Source organism: Apiospora marii (genome assembly GCF_038362585.1).
Source record: "Apiospora marii strain CBS 49790 chromosome Unknown utg000011l_segment0_segment0, whole genome shotgun sequence".
In the NCBI taxonomy this organism is placed as follows: domain Eukaryota; kingdom Fungi; phylum Ascomycota; class Sordariomycetes; order Amphisphaeriales; family Apiosporaceae; genus Apiospora; species Apiospora marii.
In genome coordinates, this window is record NW_027117382.1 from 4,359,146 (window position 1) to 4,381,368 (window position 22,223).

At 54.5% G+C, this 22,223-nt stretch overlaps 6 protein-coding genes across 6 annotated transcripts; 2 read left to right on the top strand and 4 right to left on the bottom strand.

Moving 5' to 3' along the window:
- Window positions 1–779: 779 nt before the first annotated feature.
- Window positions 780–3,228, top strand: PG985_014536 (uncharacterized protein; the record flags this gene model as incomplete). Its single annotated transcript, XM_066834302.1, has 2 exons — window positions 780–1,067; window positions 1,201–3,228. 2 exons carry the CDS (start codon window positions 780–782, stop codon window positions 3,226–3,228), a joined length of 2,316 nt encoding a protein of 771 aa, XP_066679042.1.
- Window positions 3,229–3,616: 388 nt separating this feature from the next.
- Window positions 3,617–5,462, bottom strand: PG985_014537 (FAD dependent oxidoreductase; the record flags this gene model as incomplete). Its single annotated transcript, XM_066834303.1, has 7 exons — window positions 3,617–3,756; window positions 3,867–4,094; window positions 4,208–4,317; window positions 4,373–4,451; window positions 4,525–4,589; window positions 4,679–4,959; window positions 5,016–5,462. 7 exons carry the CDS (start codon window positions 5,460–5,462, stop codon window positions 3,617–3,619), a joined length of 1,350 nt encoding a protein of 449 aa, XP_066679043.1.
- A 675-nt stretch (window positions 5,463–6,137) lies between these two features.
- Window positions 6,138–8,165, bottom strand: PG985_014538 (uncharacterized protein; the record flags this gene model as incomplete). The annotated part of the gene is made up of 8 exons (XM_066834304.1): window positions 6,138–6,635; window positions 6,702–6,837; window positions 6,904–7,259; window positions 7,328–7,526; window positions 7,562–7,629; window positions 7,694–7,728; window positions 7,821–8,013; window positions 8,112–8,165. The coding sequence occupies 8 exons, from the start codon at window positions 8,163–8,165 to the stop codon at window positions 6,138–6,140; spliced, it is 1,539 nt and encodes a 512-aa protein (XP_066679044.1).
- Window positions 8,166–9,943: 1,778 nt separating this feature from the next.
- Window positions 9,944–11,787, bottom strand: PG985_014539 (uncharacterized protein; the record flags this gene model as incomplete). The annotated part of the gene is made up of 2 exons (XM_066834305.1): window positions 9,944–11,144; window positions 11,243–11,787. 2 exons carry the CDS (start codon window positions 11,785–11,787, stop codon window positions 9,944–9,946), a joined length of 1,746 nt encoding a protein of 581 aa, XP_066679045.1.
- A 2,882-nt stretch (window positions 11,788–14,669) lies between these two features.
- On the bottom strand, window positions 14,670–16,923 carry PG985_014540 (glucose-repressible alcohol dehydrogenase transcriptional effector; the record flags this gene model as incomplete). The annotated part of the gene is made up of 2 exons (XM_066834306.1): window positions 14,670–15,898; window positions 15,978–16,923. The coding sequence occupies 2 exons, from the start codon at window positions 16,921–16,923 to the stop codon at window positions 14,670–14,672; spliced, it is 2,175 nt and encodes a 724-aa protein (XP_066679046.1).
- Window positions 16,924–20,451: 3,528 nt separating this feature from the next.
- On the top strand, window positions 20,452–22,089 carry PG985_014541 (uncharacterized protein; the record flags this gene model as incomplete). The annotated part of the gene is made up of 1 exon (XM_066834307.1): window positions 20,452–22,089. The coding sequence occupies one exon, from the start codon at window positions 20,452–20,454 to the stop codon at window positions 22,087–22,089; it is 1,638 nt and encodes a 545-aa protein (XP_066679047.1).
- Window positions 22,090–22,223: the final 134 nt, after the last annotated feature.

Consider the following 22,223-nt stretch of genomic DNA (forward strand, 5'->3'; position numbering starts at 1 on the left):
GCGCTTAATACACCGAGCCGAAATCCTGGAGTCATGAAAATCCCTTCTAATCATATGCGCAAAGCCAGCGATAATCGGCGACGAGATTCTGCATTTATCAGCAGCTTCGGAGTACAAAAAGTCACTGTCTCGATAAAAGCTTCTGCCCCTCCATATCCGAGATAACCCCCCACTACCGGCCCTGAGGGAGAAATGATGCAATGTGAGATCGAATGCGAAAGAGGCCCATGCTTATCGGCCAAGTCTTAGCCACGGCGGCACATGGACCACGGAAGCCCAAGTACCTCACTAGCCACACAGCAAACGTCAGCAACGGCCAGCACTGTGCTGCACATTTATGCAAATCTGGGTGCCTGGGCTGAAGTAGCCTGAAGTAACCGTACTCCACCAGCCCCCCGGCATCCTCGGCCAGGGCAGCATGGGTGCGATTTTGCAGACAAGTACATGTACCTGCCCCTGAGCAATGCGCATTCCTGTTTTTGATCTCGCTCCTGTAGGTACAACGGCAATCGGGTTCCCATATCGGAGGGTACTTCTGTTCCGAGTCTGTTTCCCGTTTCACTCGCTCAGGAGAGGCCAGCCATGCAAGCCAGCAGCCTGCCAGCGTGGAGCCACCCCCATACATAATCCATATTATCTTATTAACCTACCATGCTTGCTGTTGTCATCTTTTGATTAGTGTGCTTTTCCACTTATGATGGATCGCGACGACCTCCGGCTCATGATAACCTTTGATTGTTGTCGCGAGTCAACATGACCATTGTCTCCCACTCCCCAATATGGACGATCCATGGGGCTCGCCGTGGGCAAGCACGGATGCTGCGCCTCCTCCTCCTCCCAACAACGTTCTCCTCAACCCGCCCCCGAAAGCCTTCTTTGGAGGCACCAGCCTGACACACTCGCCCGGCCCATCGCCATGGGCTGACGACGAGACCTTCAGCGGCTGGGCGGCAAAGTCAGAGCACGACCTATTAGACGCCTCCCCGTGGGCCACGGCCGGTCGTGATTCGCCCTTACGCACTCCGCATCTAAGGTCCAAAACCTCCTCCATCTTCGAGAAGGAGAGTGTTGGTTCTTGGCCCGGCTCGCCCGGACTGAACCCCCCCTTTGCGATCACGCGCTTCATCCGTCTTCCGCCCGCCTCCCTCTCCCGACCCATGGGCTACCGATTCGGCCTGGCTCGATGCGACACCTAGGCAGCCGCCGCCCAGCGCCGACCCGACTGGCAACCATAATCTCAAACCCGAAGATGCTCCTCCAAGGTCGAGTCCTTCTCCAATAACACTAGCCTCATCTAAGTTGCCCGAAGAAGACGAGGGCGACGCCAACGCTGGACCTCACGATATCCCGTCCAGGCCCTCTTCGACCTTTTCTACTGATGACAGTGGCCGTGCTCCGGAACGCCAGGATTCGCCTATCACCTCCATTGATGAGGACGCGGGGCTACGGCCACAACAGCCGAGCGCAAGAAAAGCAACGGGAAAGATTGCCCTTCTGGTAAACAAGTTCGACGGTCTTGCAAGAGCAGCATCAGAGGAACCAGTGGATCTACAGAGGCCAACATCGTCTAAAAATCGGAGCAAGGAAAGATCGCGCGAGACTTCGCAGCCCGGTACTGGTGACGAGCGCAAGACAGATGCGGTTTCTGCCCCGGTCAATGTTGACGATTCAAGGAAGACCATCGTGAATGATGAGCAACCGGATGGTTCCACTGCTGATTCCACCAGCCCGGATGACAAAGGAGATGACTTTGAGGAGTCTGGCACCATTGACACATCCAAGACTCGACGATCTGCGTCTGGCCCTGTCCAAGAAATCATAGAGAAGTTCGGTCCTATCAGCTTCAACGTCGATTTGGATGGCCTCCAGACGATATTCTCCAACAGCCCTGAAGACCCTAGCAACGGTGCTGATCGGGACGGCGAGCTTCCAGACCGTATCATATCTGACAGTTTTACCAATCTCGAGCAGCGCCGTATCTGGTACCGTATTTCCAGATACGGGTCTATGAGAAAACACAACTCAGGCGATGACGAGAACTACCCCAGGATCCAATGGGCCACCTCAGAAGTTCACGAAGAGACTATCAAGGTTGTCAAAAGATGGAAGGAAGAGGACTCGATATCGGGACGGCCGACATTTGGTTTAGGCAAGCGGACTGGCGGCTTCAATTGGGACTCGAGCTCTGCACCCATCGAGATGGACAAGATATTCGCTCGAAAGCCGCGAGCCGCTACGAAAAGCAGCATCCCCACGGTTACACAGCGGGATTCCGCTGAGCTACCCAACGGGCGAACGGCAAGGGCTTCTACGCTACCTCAAAACGTCTTGTCTGGCCCGCCCGTGGTAGCCAAAGCTTTCGGCTGGAGCTCCGCGACTCCCGAGCCATCGTCGCCGGCGTTACCATTGGCAACGGGGACAACATCCTCCCCTAGAACGGATTCAGCCCGGAATTCACTCTCATTGCCCCCTGCTCCAGCAGCTGCTCCAAAGCAAGTACCCCAAGAACCGTTACCCCCAGTCCAGCACATCAGCCCATCTGGGGAGGCGGAGGCAGAAGATGACGATGATGATGATGAGTGGGGTGAAATGGTTGCCTCGCCCACTTTTGCCAAAGGACTCAGTCTCAGCAATGGTTTCCCCGATGTCGGAACCCCGGAACCTTCAAGCCCGAAGCCAGACGTGGCCCTTCCCGAAGAATTGGGGCCAACGACGCTTCAGCAGGACTCCCCGGGGCTAGAGGCATCTATAGATGCTAGCAGTGCTGAGAATGCAGATGATGTTCCTGCTTTGGAACAGGTCGCGGAGTCTACGAGCTTATTCTCAGCTGATACGGGCATTTCCGGATCCACGAGGGATATCCCAACAACCGAACCAGCATCAGAGTCTACCAGTTTGTTCTCGACAGAACAAGAGAGCCTAGCAAGTCAGGAACCTAAGGATCAGGTTTCCGATCCTTGGGCCTTTGCAGACTTCTCTTGCTTCGAGACTCCGGCCCCTCAAGCTATACAGAGCCAGCAACCCGAGGTGCCCGCTGCAGTCAAAGCAACCGAACCACCGGTTCCGGTAACGAGGAAGCTTCAAACTATCCCAGAGACGGAACCTCCAGCTAAGGTCATTCTTGGCCCAGTCCAATCCTCGAAAAAGGAGGAGCAGGAGGGCATGAGCCAAGCCGTCGAAGATATCATTCGAAACCTCCCCGATCTATCCTACATGCTTCGGCCATGAGGAGGCGGCCTCAATCTGGGGGCGATATATTATTACACATTGTCATTATTCCTACGATATATGTTTAGACACATGCATCATCTAATTCTAACTAGATAGTTTAGTTTTCTCGTTGGGTAAAAAAGGGGGTTGTGTGTATTTTTACGATTTTACCGACGAATGTGTGGAATGATATCAAGCATAGGAGCTGGCGTTTTTGGCTGAACGATTTATTTCATGGATCGGCATTTATAGCATTTGGACATGTAAAAGGATATCTATCTAGCAACGAGGGGTCCTCACGAATAAAAACACAGTTCTTGCTAAACCAATACGCACAAATTCATCCATCCACAACATCTCACCTATTTCAGAATCATCTCCAGTACTTGACTTCCACTGCTTAGGTTTATGGGTTTCCCATCAGAGCTGGTGACTGGAAGAAGCCCGGGGGCAACGTGAAGTCCGGCTCCCGCCGCCGCATGAGGGCAATCGCTTCTTGCACCACGTCGTATCCGAAATTGAAGTCGACGAACTCCTCGGTACTTGCTACAACCATGAATAACAGTCAGCTTCTAATATTTTAGCAAGTGTTGGATGCAATGCCATATATGCGTGTGTGTGTGTGCATGTATCCTGCCAGTCGAGGCCTCACTTACTGGGTATGTCCTGGATGGGGAGGAATTTGGCCGCCGCGTCCCGCACGCGCTCCGCCTCGTCCTGGCCCGCGTTGGACAGGATCTGGATGGCGCTGCAGCGGTTTCGGCGCAGTGACTCGAAGAGCTCGAGGCGCGAGATGATCTCTTCCGGGTCCGTCGTTGCGCCGGATAAGAGGATCCCCAGGGCCACGCCGTCTTCGATGCTTTGGGCTCCGCCTTGGCCTTGGTCTAAGGATGACCGGTGTTACTCGTCAGCATTGTGCTTCAAGGTTGGGAATAGGGGCCGGTTTGTGGCTCCCCAGCCACTCTAGGATAGGATAAGGATTGTGGGTGTGGCTTACGGGGCAGCATTGGATGTGCTGCGTCGCCGATTAGAATGAGGGACCCCTTTCGCCAGGCGGGGAGGGGTGGGCGGTACAGCAGCGCCCATTGCTTGACAATCGTAGCTTTGCTTTTGTTGTATGTCAGTTCTCGCATTTTTGCGTGGGAAGGTGCTTAACACCTACTTCATGATCGCCTGGAGATAGGGGTGGAAATCGTCATATCGTTTCAGGAGTTCCGACTTGTCTACAGAGGCCTGCCAGTCTGTCCATCTGCGTCAGATATAGGCCGAAGAAGAAAGGCATCGTGAACGAAGTTACTTGTTCGTCTCACTTACCTTCGGGATTGTTAGCTGCTTCGTCGCTATTGTGGAACATGGCCACAAAGTTATGTTCTTCGTTACTGATGACAGAGCAGGGTAAAGCTGTTAGCATAAGTACTTACACATGCAGCTCTGTTCCGTCGCGGATCTAGGAGTCACTTCAACTTACTTCCGACACGGATATGATACCAGCCGTTTATCGTGGCCGACGAAGAACTTCATCCGCCCATCATCCCCATCAAGCCAGTCTCTGGTCGCCGGGTCGGACCGGATCTCGGCCGCAGGTATGAGGAACCGGTAGCAGAAGTTGTAGTCCTTCTGGGGCAGAGGGGGGTTGTCGTGGCCAAGGACTATCTTGGCCGCTTTTGTGTGTATTCCATCGGCCGCTATCACGAGATCGCCGGATATGATTTGACCGCCAGCCAGTTTGATAGACGAAGACTCTGGCAACTGATCCGAGCTGTGTTAGTACATAAACGGAGCTCAATCTTGACAGGACCATGGACATCAACGTGCACACCCACAAATTCAACGACCTCGGAGTTCAAATGGATCTGAACCGGCGCACCACCACCACCACTGCTCCCATCAGACCCAACCTCCTGAGTCGCCAGCCTCCTCAGCTCCTCATGCAGATCGACCCGGTGCGCGAAGAACCAAGGCGCGCCGTACGTGTCCTTCAGGGACTCGTGGCCCATCTCGTGGAACCTGACGAGCGTCGCGCCGTCAGCCCGGTAGCTCCGCCGCACCGTGACGAACCAGGCCCGAACCGGGTCGAGCCCCCAGCCCAGCAGCGGGCGCGACGCGTTGGGCGGGATGTGGATGGCGGCGCCGGCCTCGTTGGCGAACGCGGAGCGCTCGTAGACGTGCACCGCGTGGCCCGCCCGCCGCAGCGCGATGGCGGCCGAGAGGCCCGCGATGCCGCCGCCGACGACGATGACATTGAGGCCCATTTTATCTCCCTTTGAGAACAGAAGCGAGGAGAGGTATAACTAGTATCTGTAGTTGGTGGTGTTATCGGCTACTTCGTGATCTTCTCGAACGTCGCCACTATCGCAGATTCCTTGGTGGAATAATAGCCGAGATGGGATGCGGGCAGGTTGTTGGCCGTTACAAGTCACGCATGCGTCATGCCTATTGGTTGAGACACAATAAGCAAATATAGTGATGGAGTGAGTATTGATATATATGCCTGGCCCAGAGCGCTCAAGTGCTGTGCTTACGGCCACTTCGGACATGCGCCATCTCGTGTCCGGTCATAGCAACGTTTGGCGTGACTTTGTGCGAATTGGTCTAGTCAGTACATATTATGTATCACACAATCCTCATAGGCGCTATCCACGATCGATGTCTAGATGATACCAGCTGTGCGAAGTAGGAAGTCCCACAGGACGTTTGCCCGCCTTAATTCACCGGACCACTAGATTCATATAGGAGTACAAAATTAAATTTCTTCACGGCGGCGATATAGGCAACAAGTTTGAAAACTGACGTACGTAGCTGAGGGTTCTCAATCCCGTGCCCAAGAAGTAATTATTATTAGTATTAATTAAGATGTCGCCCTGAGAAATAGGGGTAGCGGATTTCCAAGTCAGAAGAGTCCGGCTGAGAAGTTACGTGTACGGAGTCTAGTACTTGAACAACCGAACGGAATCCGCGCTATCGCCGCCAGCCCCGGCTCCGCCTGCCTTCAGAAGCTTGCGATTCCTCCAGCCATAGTAGAGCCGCAGCATAACGCAGCCCACCGCGACCATGAGCAGAAGGGCCGCGTTGACCCAGTGGCCCGTGGGGTAGCCCGCCTTGGCCTCCTCGGGCTTGTAGATGAAGACGCCGACGATCTGGCCCGGGGCGCCGCCCAGGCCGATGTTGAGGGCGATGGCGAGGCCGACGGAGGCGGTGGCGAAGATGTTGGAGCTCAGCCAGCCCAGCAGCGGCGGGATGCAGGAGAAGGCGCCCGAGGCCGCGACGATCAGGCAGCCGTAGCGCGCCGAGTAGGCGTCGGCGGGCAGCACGGCCGAGGCGAGGAACCCGACGGCGCCGATGGTGGCCAGGACGGCCGAGTGCAGCCCGCGGGCGTTGAAGTGGTCGGCCGAGTAGGAGGTCAGGATCTGGACCACGTATGCAACCTATCACGACGTCGGTCAATATTGGATCACAAGGTAAGTTAGTCGCAGAAGGCATTGTAAACTTACAGCGTACGGGGGCACAGTCATGAGCTGGGCCTCGAGGTCCTTGAACCCCAGTCCAGCCGTGATGGAGGGAGTGAACAGCGACAAGGAGCTGAACGGCGTAGAGATGCCAAAGTACACGAGGTAGTGACCCCAAAGCCTAAACACGCAATATGGTCAATAAATGGCTGCTGGCTCAGCAGTTGGGGGCTCGCAGTCAACTCACCTCCAATCACACAAAGTCTCCTTGGCATCGGGCCAAGTCATGGCATTGTGGTGACCCTTGCTTCCCTCGACCGAGAGCCGCTGCACGGCGATGGCCCGCTCCTCCTCGGACAGCCACTTGGCACCCTCGGGGTAGTCGGGCAGGAACAAGAACACGAAGAGGGCCGAGACGCACGAGGGGGCGCCCTCGATGATGAACAGCCACCGCCAGGCGGACAGGCCGCTCGCTTGGTTCATGTGGCCCACACCGTACGCAATGGCGCCGCCGAAGGCGCCTGCGAGAGTGGCAGATGCCAGAATGAAGGCGACGCGGACGCTTCGCTCCTCAGTTTTGTACCAGAATGTCAGGTAGTAGACCTGAAGAGCAGTGAATAAAGATGGTCATCGTGCGTCATTTCGCAAATTGCGATCAGGGCAATACTCACAAGTCCGGGAAACAGACCAGCCTCAAAAACTCCAAGCAAGAAGCGGACTACTGTAACGGCGGCATAGCTGTGGACGCCACCGAGACCGATGGTGAGCGCTCCCCATGCGAACATGAGGAAAGCAATCCATCTCGACGGCCGTAGCTTCTTCAGGAGGATGTTGGACGGGACCTCAAATACACCGTATGCCACCAAGAAGCTGTCACACGTTAGCTTTACTGAGCCATTCTATACACACCCGGTCCGCTGCCAGGTAGTCGTCTTCCCCAGTTGTTCTTCGACTGGATGGCCATATTGGGTAACTCACTACAGCCATGTTAGTATACATGGTCTGCAAGGTTATCATTAGAGTTAGGGAGAACATACCATCATGAGAGCAATCGTATACTCGTAATTGGTCACTGTAGTCGGTCCAATATTAGCATCTCAATTTCTGTCTCAGGGAAGTTCTGGCGAACACAGGGGGTGCTTTGCTTTGCTTTGCTTTACTTACTTCCAGTCTCACTCAACAAGTCGTGGTGGGTGCTGGCATTGAGCACTTTGGCATTGCCGATGTTGGAACGGTCCAAGTAGCACAGGAAGTAGATCCCGGCCGACAGAGGGATGATCCTCATGTCCTGCTTCCGTCGGACCGCCTTCTCGGCAGCCGGGTCAATCTGAGGGCTGGCAGGCAGTGTACCGACATCCTATTGCATGCACGTCAGCCAGTGAACAAATATCGGCATCGTCCCGTGTAAGGAAACAAGATTGCTCTAAAATGGCTCCGGAATAAGTAAATACATACCTCGACGGGACACTCATATCCGGCGTCGTCGCCAAGTTTCTTTTCAGTCGCCATCTCGTCGAATTTTGCTTTGGCAGCAGGGCAAGTAGGCAGGCGTGTGTCTCTCTGGCTGGGCTTTGCTTGACTTGGCTTGGCTTGAAAAGCTTAACCCACAGGAAGAACCAGCGCCGAAAACAAGCTCGCTCTTGTTGGATCGAAACGGATCAAGCAACAGGCTAGGTCAACCTACTGCCGGAAGGGAGAGGGAGGCGGGACGGGCTTTTAAACCCGTCCAACGTGGCGGGAGGGAAGAGCCGAAAAGACATGCCTTCCAACCCCTCTCCTCCAAGACCGAGCACAAGGACAAGGACACTTGTGACTGATTGCTTCCTTTGGGAAAGGAGTTCAACAGGTGAGAGGTGCTGTTGCTGCTATTTGACGGATGTATGGGAGTGGACCAGAGGGTGGATCTGCGGGGGTTAGTTCTTGATAGACCATGTCACTCTACTTTAGTTGCCCGCCAAGGAGGGCAACTTTGTTTTGGCACTTTCACACACCAAGGAAATCTACTGTAACCATCCATCAGTTGAAAGAATGATAATATGCCAATGCTGAACATACGCATATGTGTGCCGTATCTAAATATATGCATTCGATATGGCATATCAACTTGACACTTCTCTAACTAGAATCTTGGGTGGTCCCTATGCCACCTGTCGATCAAGTTGCATACCCCCAGCCGTGCCGTAGGCTCGGGATATGCCACAGACGCCCTCCGCACAGAGCTTTTGCAGACTCTAGGGCATGTACAGATCGCACGTGAGGCATGGACTTCCTCTAAGACTTTTATTTATAGCATCTGCCTGATTGACACACACAGCCTCGAAATGATCATAAGTAAGCAGGTATTCTTCAAGCTGATCATACAGAGACGCCGCGAACCAAGCCCTAAAACCTACAGACATTCATGCCAAGCCAAGGCCAACCCCGGTCAAATAAAGTGAGGACCCCGGTCGTTGGCTAAGCCCTTAGTGTGTCGATACCGATTGTTGGTGGCCATAAAATCACCGTCTCTTTCGCCGGGAAATCCCATCAGGGCAATAGGTGGGCCGCTTCCCGGCCAGATTTCCAGTCGGCGTTGCGGTGTGGCTCTCCTACGCCGCAGATTCTGTGGTCCATTGAGGATTCTTTCGGATATGAGCTTTTCTGGCACCTATAACAGAAACAGCTAGGGTTATATCACTTGTGACAGAACTACACGGGTTCCTTCCATCACCTGTGAGCCATGTCATCGCCAATTGTCGAGATCATGTTTGCATCTCCGTAGCTTCAGAGAGGAAATCGAAAGGATGCAGGTTGCAATGCATACACAAGCATGGAGGGTCCTACTCCAGTTCCCCATCTTGTCGGCTTGGCCCCGATGCGGGGAAGTTGATCCTCCCCGGCGCGCGAATATATGCTTACCCGCACTACAGTAACTTGCTGCTGGGTTTCTGAAGCGACGGAACAGACGGATTTCTTGTCACATGCACATCTGGCATGCGTCATGATCTTGACAGCGTGCCATCACAGACAACAAACATGGACTTGGTAATAGTGCTCGGCGGTAGATTATCGCCCGTATATCCAGCTAGATGATCTCAGCTTGAATTCAGTACGCTCAGCGATGCGATTCTTTGCACGTTAAGACTGATTGGCAATGGGATATATGTTGGTAAATTAGATGGTATATGGTCTTGTGTATTATTTCTTGTTTAACAGATGCCTCTTAGTCGTACATCGTCGTTCTAGCTCTGGAACTCTCTGGTATAAGTACATTTCAAATGCTGTATCACCTCTAGGCCTTGAACTCTCTACACGAATTCGCTGGCCGTTTTAGGCAGGCCATTATTGCTCAGACCGTCCGAAGGCGTGATGGGCCGCGAGAAGTTGGACGCCTTCCTCTGCAACTTCCTCCTCGGCGGTTTCGAGGGTGGCGCGTCGGCCGGCGCGGGGCCTGGCCCTGCACTCCCCGCACGCTGCTGGGCGGCGGCCCTCAGCCCCGCGATCGGCTTCGGGGTGCGCAGAGTCATACTGCCGCTCAACGACGAGGCGCTGCTGCTGATGCTACTGGCGTTGGAGCTCAGCGACGAGGATGGGGCGTGGCTGAGTGTCCGTCTCTGCTGGCCTTGGCTCTGCTGGTAACTGCTGCCGGGCCTTATGGGAGGCCTCCAAGGCACACCGCTGGCTCTTATTACTGGGTACTGCACGGGTCCGTATTGCGAACGACTAGCTGTGCTGTAGTGGCTGGAGCTGGTGCCTGGCCTCTGCTGTTGTTGGTTCTGTTGATGTTGTTGCTGGAGCTGCCTGGTGCTCAGCATCGGAGCGGCGGACGAGTGCGAGGTCATGCTGGAACTAGGGGTGTAGTTTGACATGGTGTAAGTACGCTGACCGTCGCCACTACTACTGTTGCTGCGTGTCCTGGGTCGTATCCCAGTCTGGTCTGCTAGGTTGTTCCAGTCGTCACGCCACCCGCCACCCGCACCGCCGCGAGAAGGCGGCGCAAGAGTATGGCGTTGTTTCGATGTGCCCTTCGCCTTGAGCAGCTTCGGCGGCAGCGGGGGCACTGGCGGGACGGAGCTGCGCTGAACGGGCGGCATGGTGGTGTAGTAGTTGGGTCGTACGGGCGAGTTGGCCATCAACTCGGTCTTGGCATCATCCTCCGCAGCTTGCACCCTTGACACGTCGAGGTTGCTAGGCCGCGCTGCTCTGCCCCCATGGTCGGCCGCCTTGGTGAGGGCTTCCTCCGTCAATGTCGCCCGTCTCGATGTTGATTTCGGGCGGGCCAATGCCGGAGGAGGTGACGGTGCTAATGGCGGCGTCATCCTCTTCTCGCCCTTCTCGCCTGCTGCTCGCTGCATGGAAGCCCTCCGAGAGATGCTTACAAAAGCCTCCTCATCATCGTCTGCGAGGAAAACGTCGTCCCTACGCATCAGAGAAGAGCTCGTAATGCCGGCCAAGGCGAAAGGTGTTGGATTTTTGTTGATGGTAGCCGCAAGGGCGATGAAGGAGATTCTATGAGTCGCAGTTAGCAAGAGATGCACTGTAGTATGTATATACGTGCGTGGGGATTTTCTCGGCGGCGTGAAAGAACTAGAGGCGGGATGACATACAAGGCTACCACACAGATGATCAAGTCCAACAGCGGATACGGTATCTGGTTTCCGAATATACCGAGAGGATGCTCTGACTTGGATATGAGCAGGGCTGTCGCGACGGCGGCAGCGATCCAGACGGGAATGCCGAGCCGCGCCACGATGAGGGCACTGGCGTGCACATACTCGCCGCGGAAGTGCGGCGGGATATGCGGCGCGTCGTTGACGTAGTTGCTGAAGGCGCCCCGGACGTGAATGGCCGTGTAGAGCAGTGACATGCCAGAGGCCACCAGAACGAGGTCACGCGCCAGACGGATGCCCTCGGCCTCGACCGGGTTGATGAAGAGGAGGATGCTGAGGGCGACGCCACCTCCCGAAACCAGGAACAGGAGGATAACCGCTATCAGCATGAAGAAGGGCCGTTTCCTCCTCCCCTGGGCCTTCTTCTGCTGGCTAAACTCCTCGAGGGAGGCATCGAGGTGCCGCAGCTCATTGTCGCCGAGTCCCGAGGGCTGTGATTCCGATATCACGCCATCCTTTTCCTTCACTGTAACCGTAGCCATCAAGGGCGGGGGCTGCTCTCTCTCTTTCTCTTCCTCCCTCGCGCACGAGATCCCAGGGCAGCCAGCTGCACCCAATAACCATGCGCAAGTATTATAGTAAAGTGTTTAAAAAAAGAAGTGGTAAGAAATGATCTGTCACCACGGACGAATAGAAGATTTACTGGACAGTACACAAACTAGTACAAGGTGTATGATAACAAGAAACAAGAGCGGGTAAAAAGGGAGGGAAGGATATATTACACATGAACGGTCATGCTGGAATGGAATGGGGGAATCGAAGTGGCAGGAAACGATGACGATGCTGGTTCTGCTCAGGAAAGAAGAGGCGCGCGATTCATCCCGTCGCCGCACCAAAGAATGCTGTAGAGGGAAAGTAGATGCGCAGCAACGTACACAACCCCAATTGCTTCACTCAACTGTAAGAGGAAGAGAGGAACATGACAGGCAAAGGAGGGAAGATATCGAACAGCCAGCGCCGTGCTGTGTCGTGTCGCGTCGAGAGCGGTATGCTCGAACGATGGCCATGATCCGATGCCCTAACCTGGCCGTACCTTAATCATTGGCACTTTGGGACGAAAATCCTACTTCGACTTTCTTGCTTTGAAATTTGAGTGAGGGAAAAATAGGGACCCCCCGTTTCGGCCCAGTGAACGGTTGCAACAGTCGCAACGGTTGCAACGTTTGAACTGCATTCCATAATGAGGTTCAAGCCTGCTAAGATTCGATTGGCCTGCTGGGTTGGCTGGGTTCCGGGGCCCTTGTCCCTGTCAGCGCACATCAACCAGCGCTCTAGACAGCAAACAGCTGGCACGGTGCAGAGTCAAGCATTGTCAGGCCAGGGTTTGTCGAGCTCGCTAGGCTGTGTTGGCTGTGTTGTGTGATGGAGGATGGGGAGCAGAGGTGCCGGCAGGGGTTGCGTAGGGGCCTCCGTCGGGGCCTCAGGGCAGAACTCAGGGCCCCCCTCTTCCTTCTTGGCTCGAGGAACATCAAAAACGGGACCCCCAGCTTGACCGACTCCGAGACTCCAGCAGCCATCGAATGTGTCTCAGATCCGACCCCTCCATTGAGGAGCCGACAACACAAGCCACGAGAGCTTTGTTTCAAGCGCTTTCTGCCCAGCGACCTGCCCGGCTGCTGACTGGCTGGCACTTCTGAGATCGTGTGCGCTCGAATTCCTACAGGCCATCTTTCGAGTATCACCACCATCCTGGGTCTTCCATGCATCGTGGCTGTGAAATCTACACCAGATCTGATTGCCTTTCGTTACCCGCTCATTGGAAACACAAATGCACTTGTTACGCGCGCAGTATTGAGTTGGCCATCTTTCCTATACTGTGGGCTCATGCACCTCATCCCGCCTATAATTCTGGGGAATCTAGTAGTTCCTCGTGCTGCGAGACATGTTCCTGGCGACAGATGGCATGTGTGTGTCAGTGGGTTGAATGAAGCAAGGTTGGGTGTTGTGGTTTTGAAGGGCGTATTGCAGGGGCAGAGGTCTAGGCGGGCGGATTTTACCGACACAGATCATGATCAAAAACTTACCTACCTTTGTGTCCCACCCAAATCGCACAACATATGGCGTTATACGCAGCTTCCAAGAACCAATCAAACAGAAAAGTCTTGGTGGCTCAGTTGGTTAGAGCGTTGGTCTCATATGTCAATATGACTGAATTAGAAGTTCAGATATCCAAAGGTCGAGAGTTCGAGTCTCCCCCAGGACATTCATTTGATTTTTCTTTTGCTTATCTTTTTTGGTTCAGACTGATGTCAGTCTGTTCGTCCGATGCAACAATGTCGAGATCCAGCTGAGGTGTATACTTCAGCTGCACCCTTTTACCCTCTCGAATCTCGAATCTTGGCTTCCCGTTCAGTCAGCACTTGTGCCATCGTCGTTCTTCACTGTTTCACTCGTCAAACGACCTCGTTCGTTCTGCGGCGGCGCAGCAAGTGGTTAGTTTAAGGCAGTAGAGGACAGGCAGGCAGCTGGAGCGCAAAGACGTGCATGTCGTCAAGTTTGAAGTTTTGACAGACAGCCGGCCCACCGACCGTTTCCTGTGCTATGACTCGTAACCATGTCGCTCCACCAGGAGGAATGTCGTGGACTTGGGCATGACAGGGACACGCCTTCCAGGCCTGTAACGTAGAAATTTGTGAAACGCGCTGTCTCGTAACCATCCGATCTGACAGATCCGGATACCACCACTGACCTCGGTGATCAAGTGTTTGTTCAGCGGCTCCGGTGTCTCGTTGCAAAAAGGGTCTCCACATGGCGATTGATCAGCTACTCGCAGTGGTCTGTAGGTAAGTAGCTTGGCTAGGATCCCCGTGGGTTTCAGTGAATAAACAGCTACTGAGTTAGTCACGCTGAGACAGCACTTTGCGTACATCAGATACGCAGGATATCACTCACTACTTGACATGCTCACTCACTTTGGTTGTAAAAGGCCACCATGCGAAGAAGAGGACGGAAATCCACACACACGCGATATACAGCTGTCCGCTTCATTGGTCGATACAATACAACGATAAAACTCCTTTTGTAAACAATCAAAGCCAAAGACAAGAACAAGCGCATTTGGGCGGTAACGTCATAGAAATCTTGCTGATTCCTTCGCTCAAGCTTGCTAGCCGGACCATGTCCAAAAACCTTCGATCGCCGCTCCCCTCCGGCCTACCAAGATGATGACCCTGACCGTCCCCCTTTCCGTGACTCCCTCTCCTTGCGACCTCCCCTACACACATGTCTATTCTTTCGTATATACCACGCCCCCCTCTCGCTTCCGTAACTCCCAAACAAGGTTCGTTGTGCCGCCTTCCCTTTTGCTTTTCCTGCCGCGAAACGTAGATCAGAGAATTCAGCGTCGGTGCCCGGACGATACACTTCATGCCCTGGCGGTTGATCCTGTCCTACCCTGGTCCCCTCCACCCAGTGCCTTTTTGTCTTTCCTGGCCTTGAATACAAAGTCGGCCATGATCTGGATGTGGTCAGACGGGAAGTGGTAGTTGGGGAAACCAGGTACACGCTTGAGGAACTCGTAGTCGGGAGGTCCGAGCAGGTGGATCGCTTCCAGGCTGTTCGTCGAATACCAGATATAATCAATGGCGCCTGAGTACGTGGACGTATAGTTGGTAAAGCTCAGGTCGTCCGCCGTCTTGTGCACGTGCGCATACGCCGACCGTAAGCTGAAGGGGTGGGAGATACCGTCGCGCGTGAAGTTGCCGTAAGAATGACCGACCAGGTCCGGATGATCGGGGGCAACCCGCCCCTTATCCAGCAGATCATAGACTGAGCTACCGTAAGTCGAGTTGTAATCACCACAGATCAGCAAGGGGATATCAGTGTTGGTCCGGTAATCCTGGCTGGGATGAGGCGGCTCAGGAAGGTCATCGGGCGTCAGCTCGGTGACTTCGTCGGTGGTCGGAAGTCTAAGCAGTTTCTTCTCGCTGATCGGCACCGCCGGCTTTCTTGTGAACCGTTCGGACATCTTCGTCACTGTCTCCATAAGAATTCCGGTCTGGACTGCCTTGACATCGGCGAGATGGCCCTCCCAGCATAGATGAGCATTCACGACAATGAACCGAGCTCCAGTCAGCCGAGACTCGAAGAAGCAGAGCACACCGATGCTGTCCTTGGGCATAACCCGGTTGAAGACATCCTCCGTCGCCTTCATATCAGGTCGGTTGATGGCAGTCTGTCTAAAATCAATAAGCTGCTTATCCAGGAGGATGTACTTGGTGTTCTTGTAGAAGATTGAGCAACCATCAACAAGGCCTTGTTCAGTCTTGTCTCGCATGTGGGATACTCTTGTCTTGGGCCAGAAGACTCCCCTGTAGTCGTCTTTGGCCAGCTCTGGGGTAAAGAAGGTGTCAAAAGATTCACCCGACGTCTCCTGGAGACACATGATATCAGCATCACGGTGGCGCATCTCCCTCAGTATGCTTTCGCTACGGTACTCCCATGAGAGAGCGCTGGCCGGTGTGTAACCGTATTGCTGGCTTGTGGCGTACTTGTCGCACAAGGTGTTCCAGGACATCACCCTAATGCACTCTAGACTTGGGGATACCTCGTCCTGAAGCGGGATCAAGGCGCGGGGCTGCGGAGGCATGGGTACTGGAGCGAAAACTCGTTAGAAAAAGAAGTAGAAAAAACCATAGCAGCAAGCTACATGAAAGGCAGGCTGTTGACTTACCAGGAGCACTCTCCTTCAGATGATTGATCAAACTCTTCGTGCCTTCTTCGCTCAGTCGCTTGGTCAATTCGCCGTCCAGGGGATTGCCCTGCCACCCCAGGAACTCCAATAAATGTAACGCGCCCAATTCCGAAGGCAGGGTTCTAATCTGGTTGTTGAAAACGAGAAGTTTCCGCAATGGCGTGCACATACATAGCTCAGGGGGCAAGCTGGTTAGCTGGTTGAAAGAGACATCGAGATGGCGCAGCTTCCGTAATTGGCCGATTTCGGATGGGAGGTAGGTCAACCCGTTGGATGGGAGATACAACTCCTCGACAAAGGAGTAGCGATTGAACACCGTCAGCGAGACTGCCCGTAGCCCTTGGCCACTAAGATCCAGACACTGCCAATCTTGTCGGTCCTCGGATTCATCCAGGTTGATAGGGCGTCCTCTATCTTCATCTTCCCCATTGAGACCAGAGGCACCCATGTCGCCAGGATTGGAAGCCGTGATGCTCGTCAGGGTGGGGCCCACACCCCTATTCTCGTTGGCCTTAGCCCTGGCGAAGAAATGCGGCTGGTGCTGGTCCGTCATTATGGAATGGGCATGCTCTGATTCCTTAAAGGCACGGTTCTGCTCTGCCATAACCTCACTAAGAGGCTGTCCCGGGGGGCCGTTCCGCGATGCTGGTGTATGCCCATTCTGCCGTGAGTTGGGAGTGAAAGGGGTCGCACTGGTGGACATTGGGAAACCACCCGTCATCTGGTTGAGGGCAGCTGTGGCGGCAGACGAATGAGCCGCGTGATCCTGTTGGATTCCATGGTGGTGCTGCTGTGGATGAGAGTGGTGTTGTTGGTGGTTGCCCTGCGACTGCACGTATGTAGGATACATCATCTGAGGCCCCAAGCCCCTGCCCCCAGGCACGCCATTCAGGCGTGAGTTGTGGCCTTGTTGCGGCCCGTACATACTGCCCCGACTGTATGCAGCTTATGTTCGGCTCACGTGGTTGGCTGTTTTATGCGAAATAACGGTAAACGGCGTCGTGAAGGGCAGTTGAAAAGAGTATGAAGGATTGTCGGTATGAACTTGTCGGAATGGCAGTTGATGTTGCATGCGGTTTTGGCCCTTCGCCATAGGATTTGGCACAGTCGAGTTGTCCAAACGCGGTCTACCTATCCACAGGTCTTGGTCTCGGGTGCTGCAGGTCTGTATGTTGGGGGGAAGGAGGGGAATAAGGTCTGTCGAACAGCCTGCGGCAACATCTGGACGCTACGCTGGTCGAATGGTGGCAGGTAATACGGCGAAGCCTAGGCGGCTTAACGTTTCCACACCCTCGCAAGGTGTCGTCCTCCGGTGACGATTTATCTTGTTGAGCAACCAGTGAAGGCGAGTACGCAGAACGATTGACTTGTCTGTTGGTTTCCTGTCCGAAATTTGTGTCAGCCGCCGCCGGGACCAAGGTAGACAACAGCGTGGGGGGCCAGGTCGACCTTTACTGGCGCCCATCCTGCCTGTCTGGTGACGCCGCTGGAGGCCCACGATGCCCCCCGAAGAGGCACCTCGTGGGGTTCAGTGCCAACATACCTGGATAGAAGGAATATGCCTGCTTGCGCCGGTGGAAGTCGAGGACGTCGGGTTCCTGTCAAATGGTGGGTGGCGTGGCAAACAAGCCGCAAGAGAGCGGCAGCGGCAGTAGCAACTGGCGTGCGTGCAGAGCGGCGAACGAACGAAGTCGCAAAGGGTGGTCGATTGCGACAAGAAGGTCGACGGATGCTGGGGCGGAAAAGGATGCAATAAGAGTAGCCCAAAGTGGACAACTCGGTAAGAGATATTATCGAGTCGGGTTGGGGTCGAGAGAGTCAACGGCGACAGGCGATGTGCATTGAATGAAAAGAGATGCTGGTGGTCAATTGTCAGTTTTGATGGATACTGCGTGCGTCCTTGGTCAGAAGGTGTCGGTAGGTAGCTGTATCTGTATACCTGACTCCTCCGTACGGATATGAGGTAGGTAGAGGTAGCAAGCAGCAGGTGGGTAGGCAAGGCCAGGTACATACGTTCAAGATGGCGATAGGTGCCGGCTTGCTTTTCAATGTTTCTGTTTGCCTCCGTACTCTGTCTGGACTTGGACGGGCCGTACACGGTTTGCAAATTCAATTCTATTGATCAATTGGTTACAAGATGTCTCATCCAAAAACGTAAGTAATGACCACGGTGATTTGGGTCGCGTTGGTCCAACTGCGTCCATCTGTTCAATTCGGCTTCAGCGATAACCACTACGCCGCACCACCACCCACCCACCGCACCGTACCATGTTTTTTGTCTGCTGGTGTCAGGTCTTGCTGGTCCTAACCAAAGCTCCTCCCAGTCCCTCCTCTTCTTTTGTCGCACTCCAGGAAGCTTGGACCATCCGACGTACCCAACCCGGTTTAGTTCTCAGCCTCGCCCCCCACTTTCTAACCCCCTACTCTCCCCTGCTTCCCCTGCTTCCCCTGCTCCCCCTCCGCTACTGACTTACATCCAGCTGCCAGCCTGCACCTAAGCTCACCTTGATTTGCATTGCCTCATTTAGCCCAGCCGCAAAAGACATCCATCGCATGCAAGTCTGCGCATTATAGTACATCGATCGTCACACACGACTTGGCTTGTTGGTCGCAACACGTAAGTGGGAATCACAGGTCATATGGCAAATGCTGCCTCAAAATGTGTCAACGCGAATTCGAATTTAGCATAGGAAAAGAATTGCCAAGCTTCAGGTCAGACACCACGAACAGTGTCATGCTGCGTGGTAATCATCCATCGGCCGGTTTGCCAGATGTCGCCTCCTGGTGTAGTCATCTTGCAGCGTGAGAAACTGACTATCTCAACGCCTACAACTCCCATGTTTGCATTGTGATAGTCCGAGCCCATGTTGCTCGCGGCAACCTCGAAACATGTGGCTGTACGTTCAGTAAGGGCGGTAGTGATACTCTGCTTGCACGATACTCGAATTTAGTCCCGAGGCTATTCGAGCTTCCAGCTCTGCCAAGCTTTGACAGATCCAAGACTTTGTGGACTTGGGGGAGAACTTGCTGCATGGCACATCGCGCCTATCGTTATAGCAGGACTGTGGCTGCTTGAGTAACCCCGTGCCTTTCCAGTAGTCCGGGTCTCGGGAGGGAATGCATGGCCATCCTACTTATTTATACAGGGACGAAGGACATCAATACTGGCCGGCTTGATGGCTGCTTGGACCAGTCCAACCGCACACACTCTCCAGAAATGCAACAGCCGCCATTGTTGATTAGGCTGATAGATATTATCTCTTTGTATGCTTAAGACCTTAGGTATGCACCAGTAGGTACTGGTAGGCAGCAGCATACTGTCTTTGTCTAGGTAAGGGTATATCAACCCTTCCCTCTCTCAGATAGAATAGTTAGATCTTCATCCAGAATGTTACTATTTCTACAGAGCAACAGCCATCCCGAAGTCTTGGACTGAGCTGTTTTGTTTCGTGACAAACCGCCGAGTCGACAGCCTGCACCCAGGCATATCCAACCAACTTGACGCCCTTCTAGATTCCGCTCCCCATCAATCAACTCCTAAGGTAGACTCGGACGGACCTGCGTACAATACATCTATCCCGATAATAGGAGGCGACGAGTCCCATGATCCGAGCGTGTGATTCCTGCTGTTTGCTAGCTTTTACTTCCGTCGTCTGTGAGCATCCCATGAGTGCCGTGCCAGCCATGGAGCGAACGAGCACGATTTGTAGACATACCGGTAGGTCATATCATACTCTTGGTGCAGTCTGCATGAATGGCAGCCCACAGCCACCGCCGGGCCTTCGATTTGAGCATCATACTTCGGTAGGCGTACATAAAGTTTCCGCCAGCACCTTGGCCAAATGATAGGCACTCACTTGGGCGTGAATAAAGTACGCTCAATGAGCTCGCTCTTCGGCTCCAGGGAAATAAAACCCCATGGGGAGAGGAAGCCTGCCGTTGTGTCGACCTGCCGTTCTATCGCCTAGCTTTACCGGCCGCCAGGAGACATCAGCCAGCATGCCTCACGACAAACAACGATTCTCCATCAAGAAACACATTGACGGCCCCGACATAGATTGCCCGAACAGCAAGAGATAAGCCGACAACGACGGTCATTACATTCGAATTATATTTAGGGGAAGGCTGGCAACAGATGCTATGCGGACATACAGCAGGGTTAGCGTCGTCTGATGAAGGCACGTGGCTTGCCCAGCTGCTGATGAGCTCGACTCTTCGTCGTCTAACAAAATTGCATCGGTTCACAGTTACTTATAGCCTGCTACCGAAGGTCATTTCCACACGAATGCCGACATAGTATAGCAGACGCTCCTGAAAGGAGAAAGGAGAAAGTGTCGCCTTGCAACTGGAACACCAAGGCAAGAAATAGCCCAGGCAAATGAGATCAAGAGGTGGCAGATCAAGAATAGCGGATCACTCAATACTTCGGCACCCTGCATGAGCAATCTCGACGATGGGCAATGCAGCTCACTGGTCGACGTTGGCGGTGGCCGACTTCCGAGACGAACCTTCCGCGCGCAAGGAGCGAGATATACTGGATGGGGAAGAGGATGGAAGGAGCAGCACGGCAGCTGGTCCAAGACGGCGGGCGCATTCGGTACGAAGAGCCGACGACAATCACTGGAAGCCAGGACACTCGAGGACGGCCAGCAGCAGTACAGAATCTAGCAGCCGAAATTACCCGTCGCACGACGTTGCACTGCCCTCTCCAGGCGTGGTGTCATCAGCGCGGCCGATCGCAGCGGGAGCCGAGACGGGGCAATACAGCAGGCTGGAGCATTTGCGAGTGAGGACCCCGCTGCGACTTCCGACCAGCGACAAGCGACGTCGTCAAGCCCGGCCACAAAGGCCAGCGTTGTCGGTCGACGAAGCGGGTACCAGTAAACGCACCAGCAGCACCAGCACGGCGTCATCGACATCGACTGCCAATACTTCCTCTCTCAGCAGAACGATAAGTCGACGGACTGCATCCGAAAATGTCGACCGAGCTGTTATCAAGAGTCTGCAGATTACTGATCCCGAGTGCAAAAGTAGCAACAGTCACAGCAGGGACGCAAACACTCACGATACCCAAGAAAAGGGGGCGTCAAACAGCGAGACAAACATAAGCATTGGCGGGCGTGGTGCTGGGCAGGGTTGGCCATCGGAAGCAATCGCAATCTTCCCCGACAATGGGGACCCCACTTCGAGAAACAGGATTATCGGGTCCACTGCGACTCCCACTCCCACCACCACCACCAACAACATCGTCGCAGCAGGCGATAGCGACACCAGCCCGAGCCCGCACACAACTACACGCCACGCCACCGCCGTAGCCGCAGAAGACACAGTCTGTGGTGACGCCAGCGAGGGCAGCAATCACGGCGGTAGTGGCACCATCAACTCGATAGCCGCATTGGCACTGTCGCTGTCACTGCCCCCGACAACCCCAGCCGCCCCTGCTACGTCGGCTACTACCCCTGTTTTGTCCAACAAGAAAAGCCTGTCTTCGCTGTCTTCCTCCTCCTCTCCCTCCTGCCCATCCTCCTCTGCTGCTACCGAAACACGGGAGCGCGCAGCCTCCAACAAACGCGTCCCGCCTGCGCCTATCCATGTCGACCGTCTCGGCGGGAGTCAAGAAGCCCTTGGCGCCCTTTCGACACCATCCCACCATCCGCGCGAACAGACCCCTCGCGGCGACCACCATAGATTTGCCAGTCAAGGTCTTCAGCCTAGCCCTTTGAACCCCCGCTACGGCTACGATTACTCCTTGCTTTGGGACCCCTCCAAGGCCTCGATTTCGCATGCGCGGCATTCGCCTAACAAGTCTTCGCCGTCGGTAACCTCGCCATTGTGGCACAGCAGTGGTCTGTCGTCAGCGCAGCAGCAGCAGCAGCCCTTCTTCTCCTCCTTCCCCCCTCCTCCCAATTGCCGCCGACTCCCCAATCACCACCCACTGCCGGGCTGGCAACAGCAACAGCACCAGCATCAGTATCAACACCATCGACCGCTACGTCCCCGTTGCCATCGCCATCGCCATCAACCTCCTCTTCAGCCAAAGACCGCCACCATTCGCATTACTACAATCACTACGCAAACAGTGCAGGTCTAGGCACCCTCCATTCGGACGGCAGCACTAGCACCCCCTTGTCACCGGGCCGAGCTGCGACCCATCACAAATCAAAAGCCAATTCGCCTGCTGTTACTTCTTTCCCTGCTGATAGCAAACATCAGTACAATTACTTG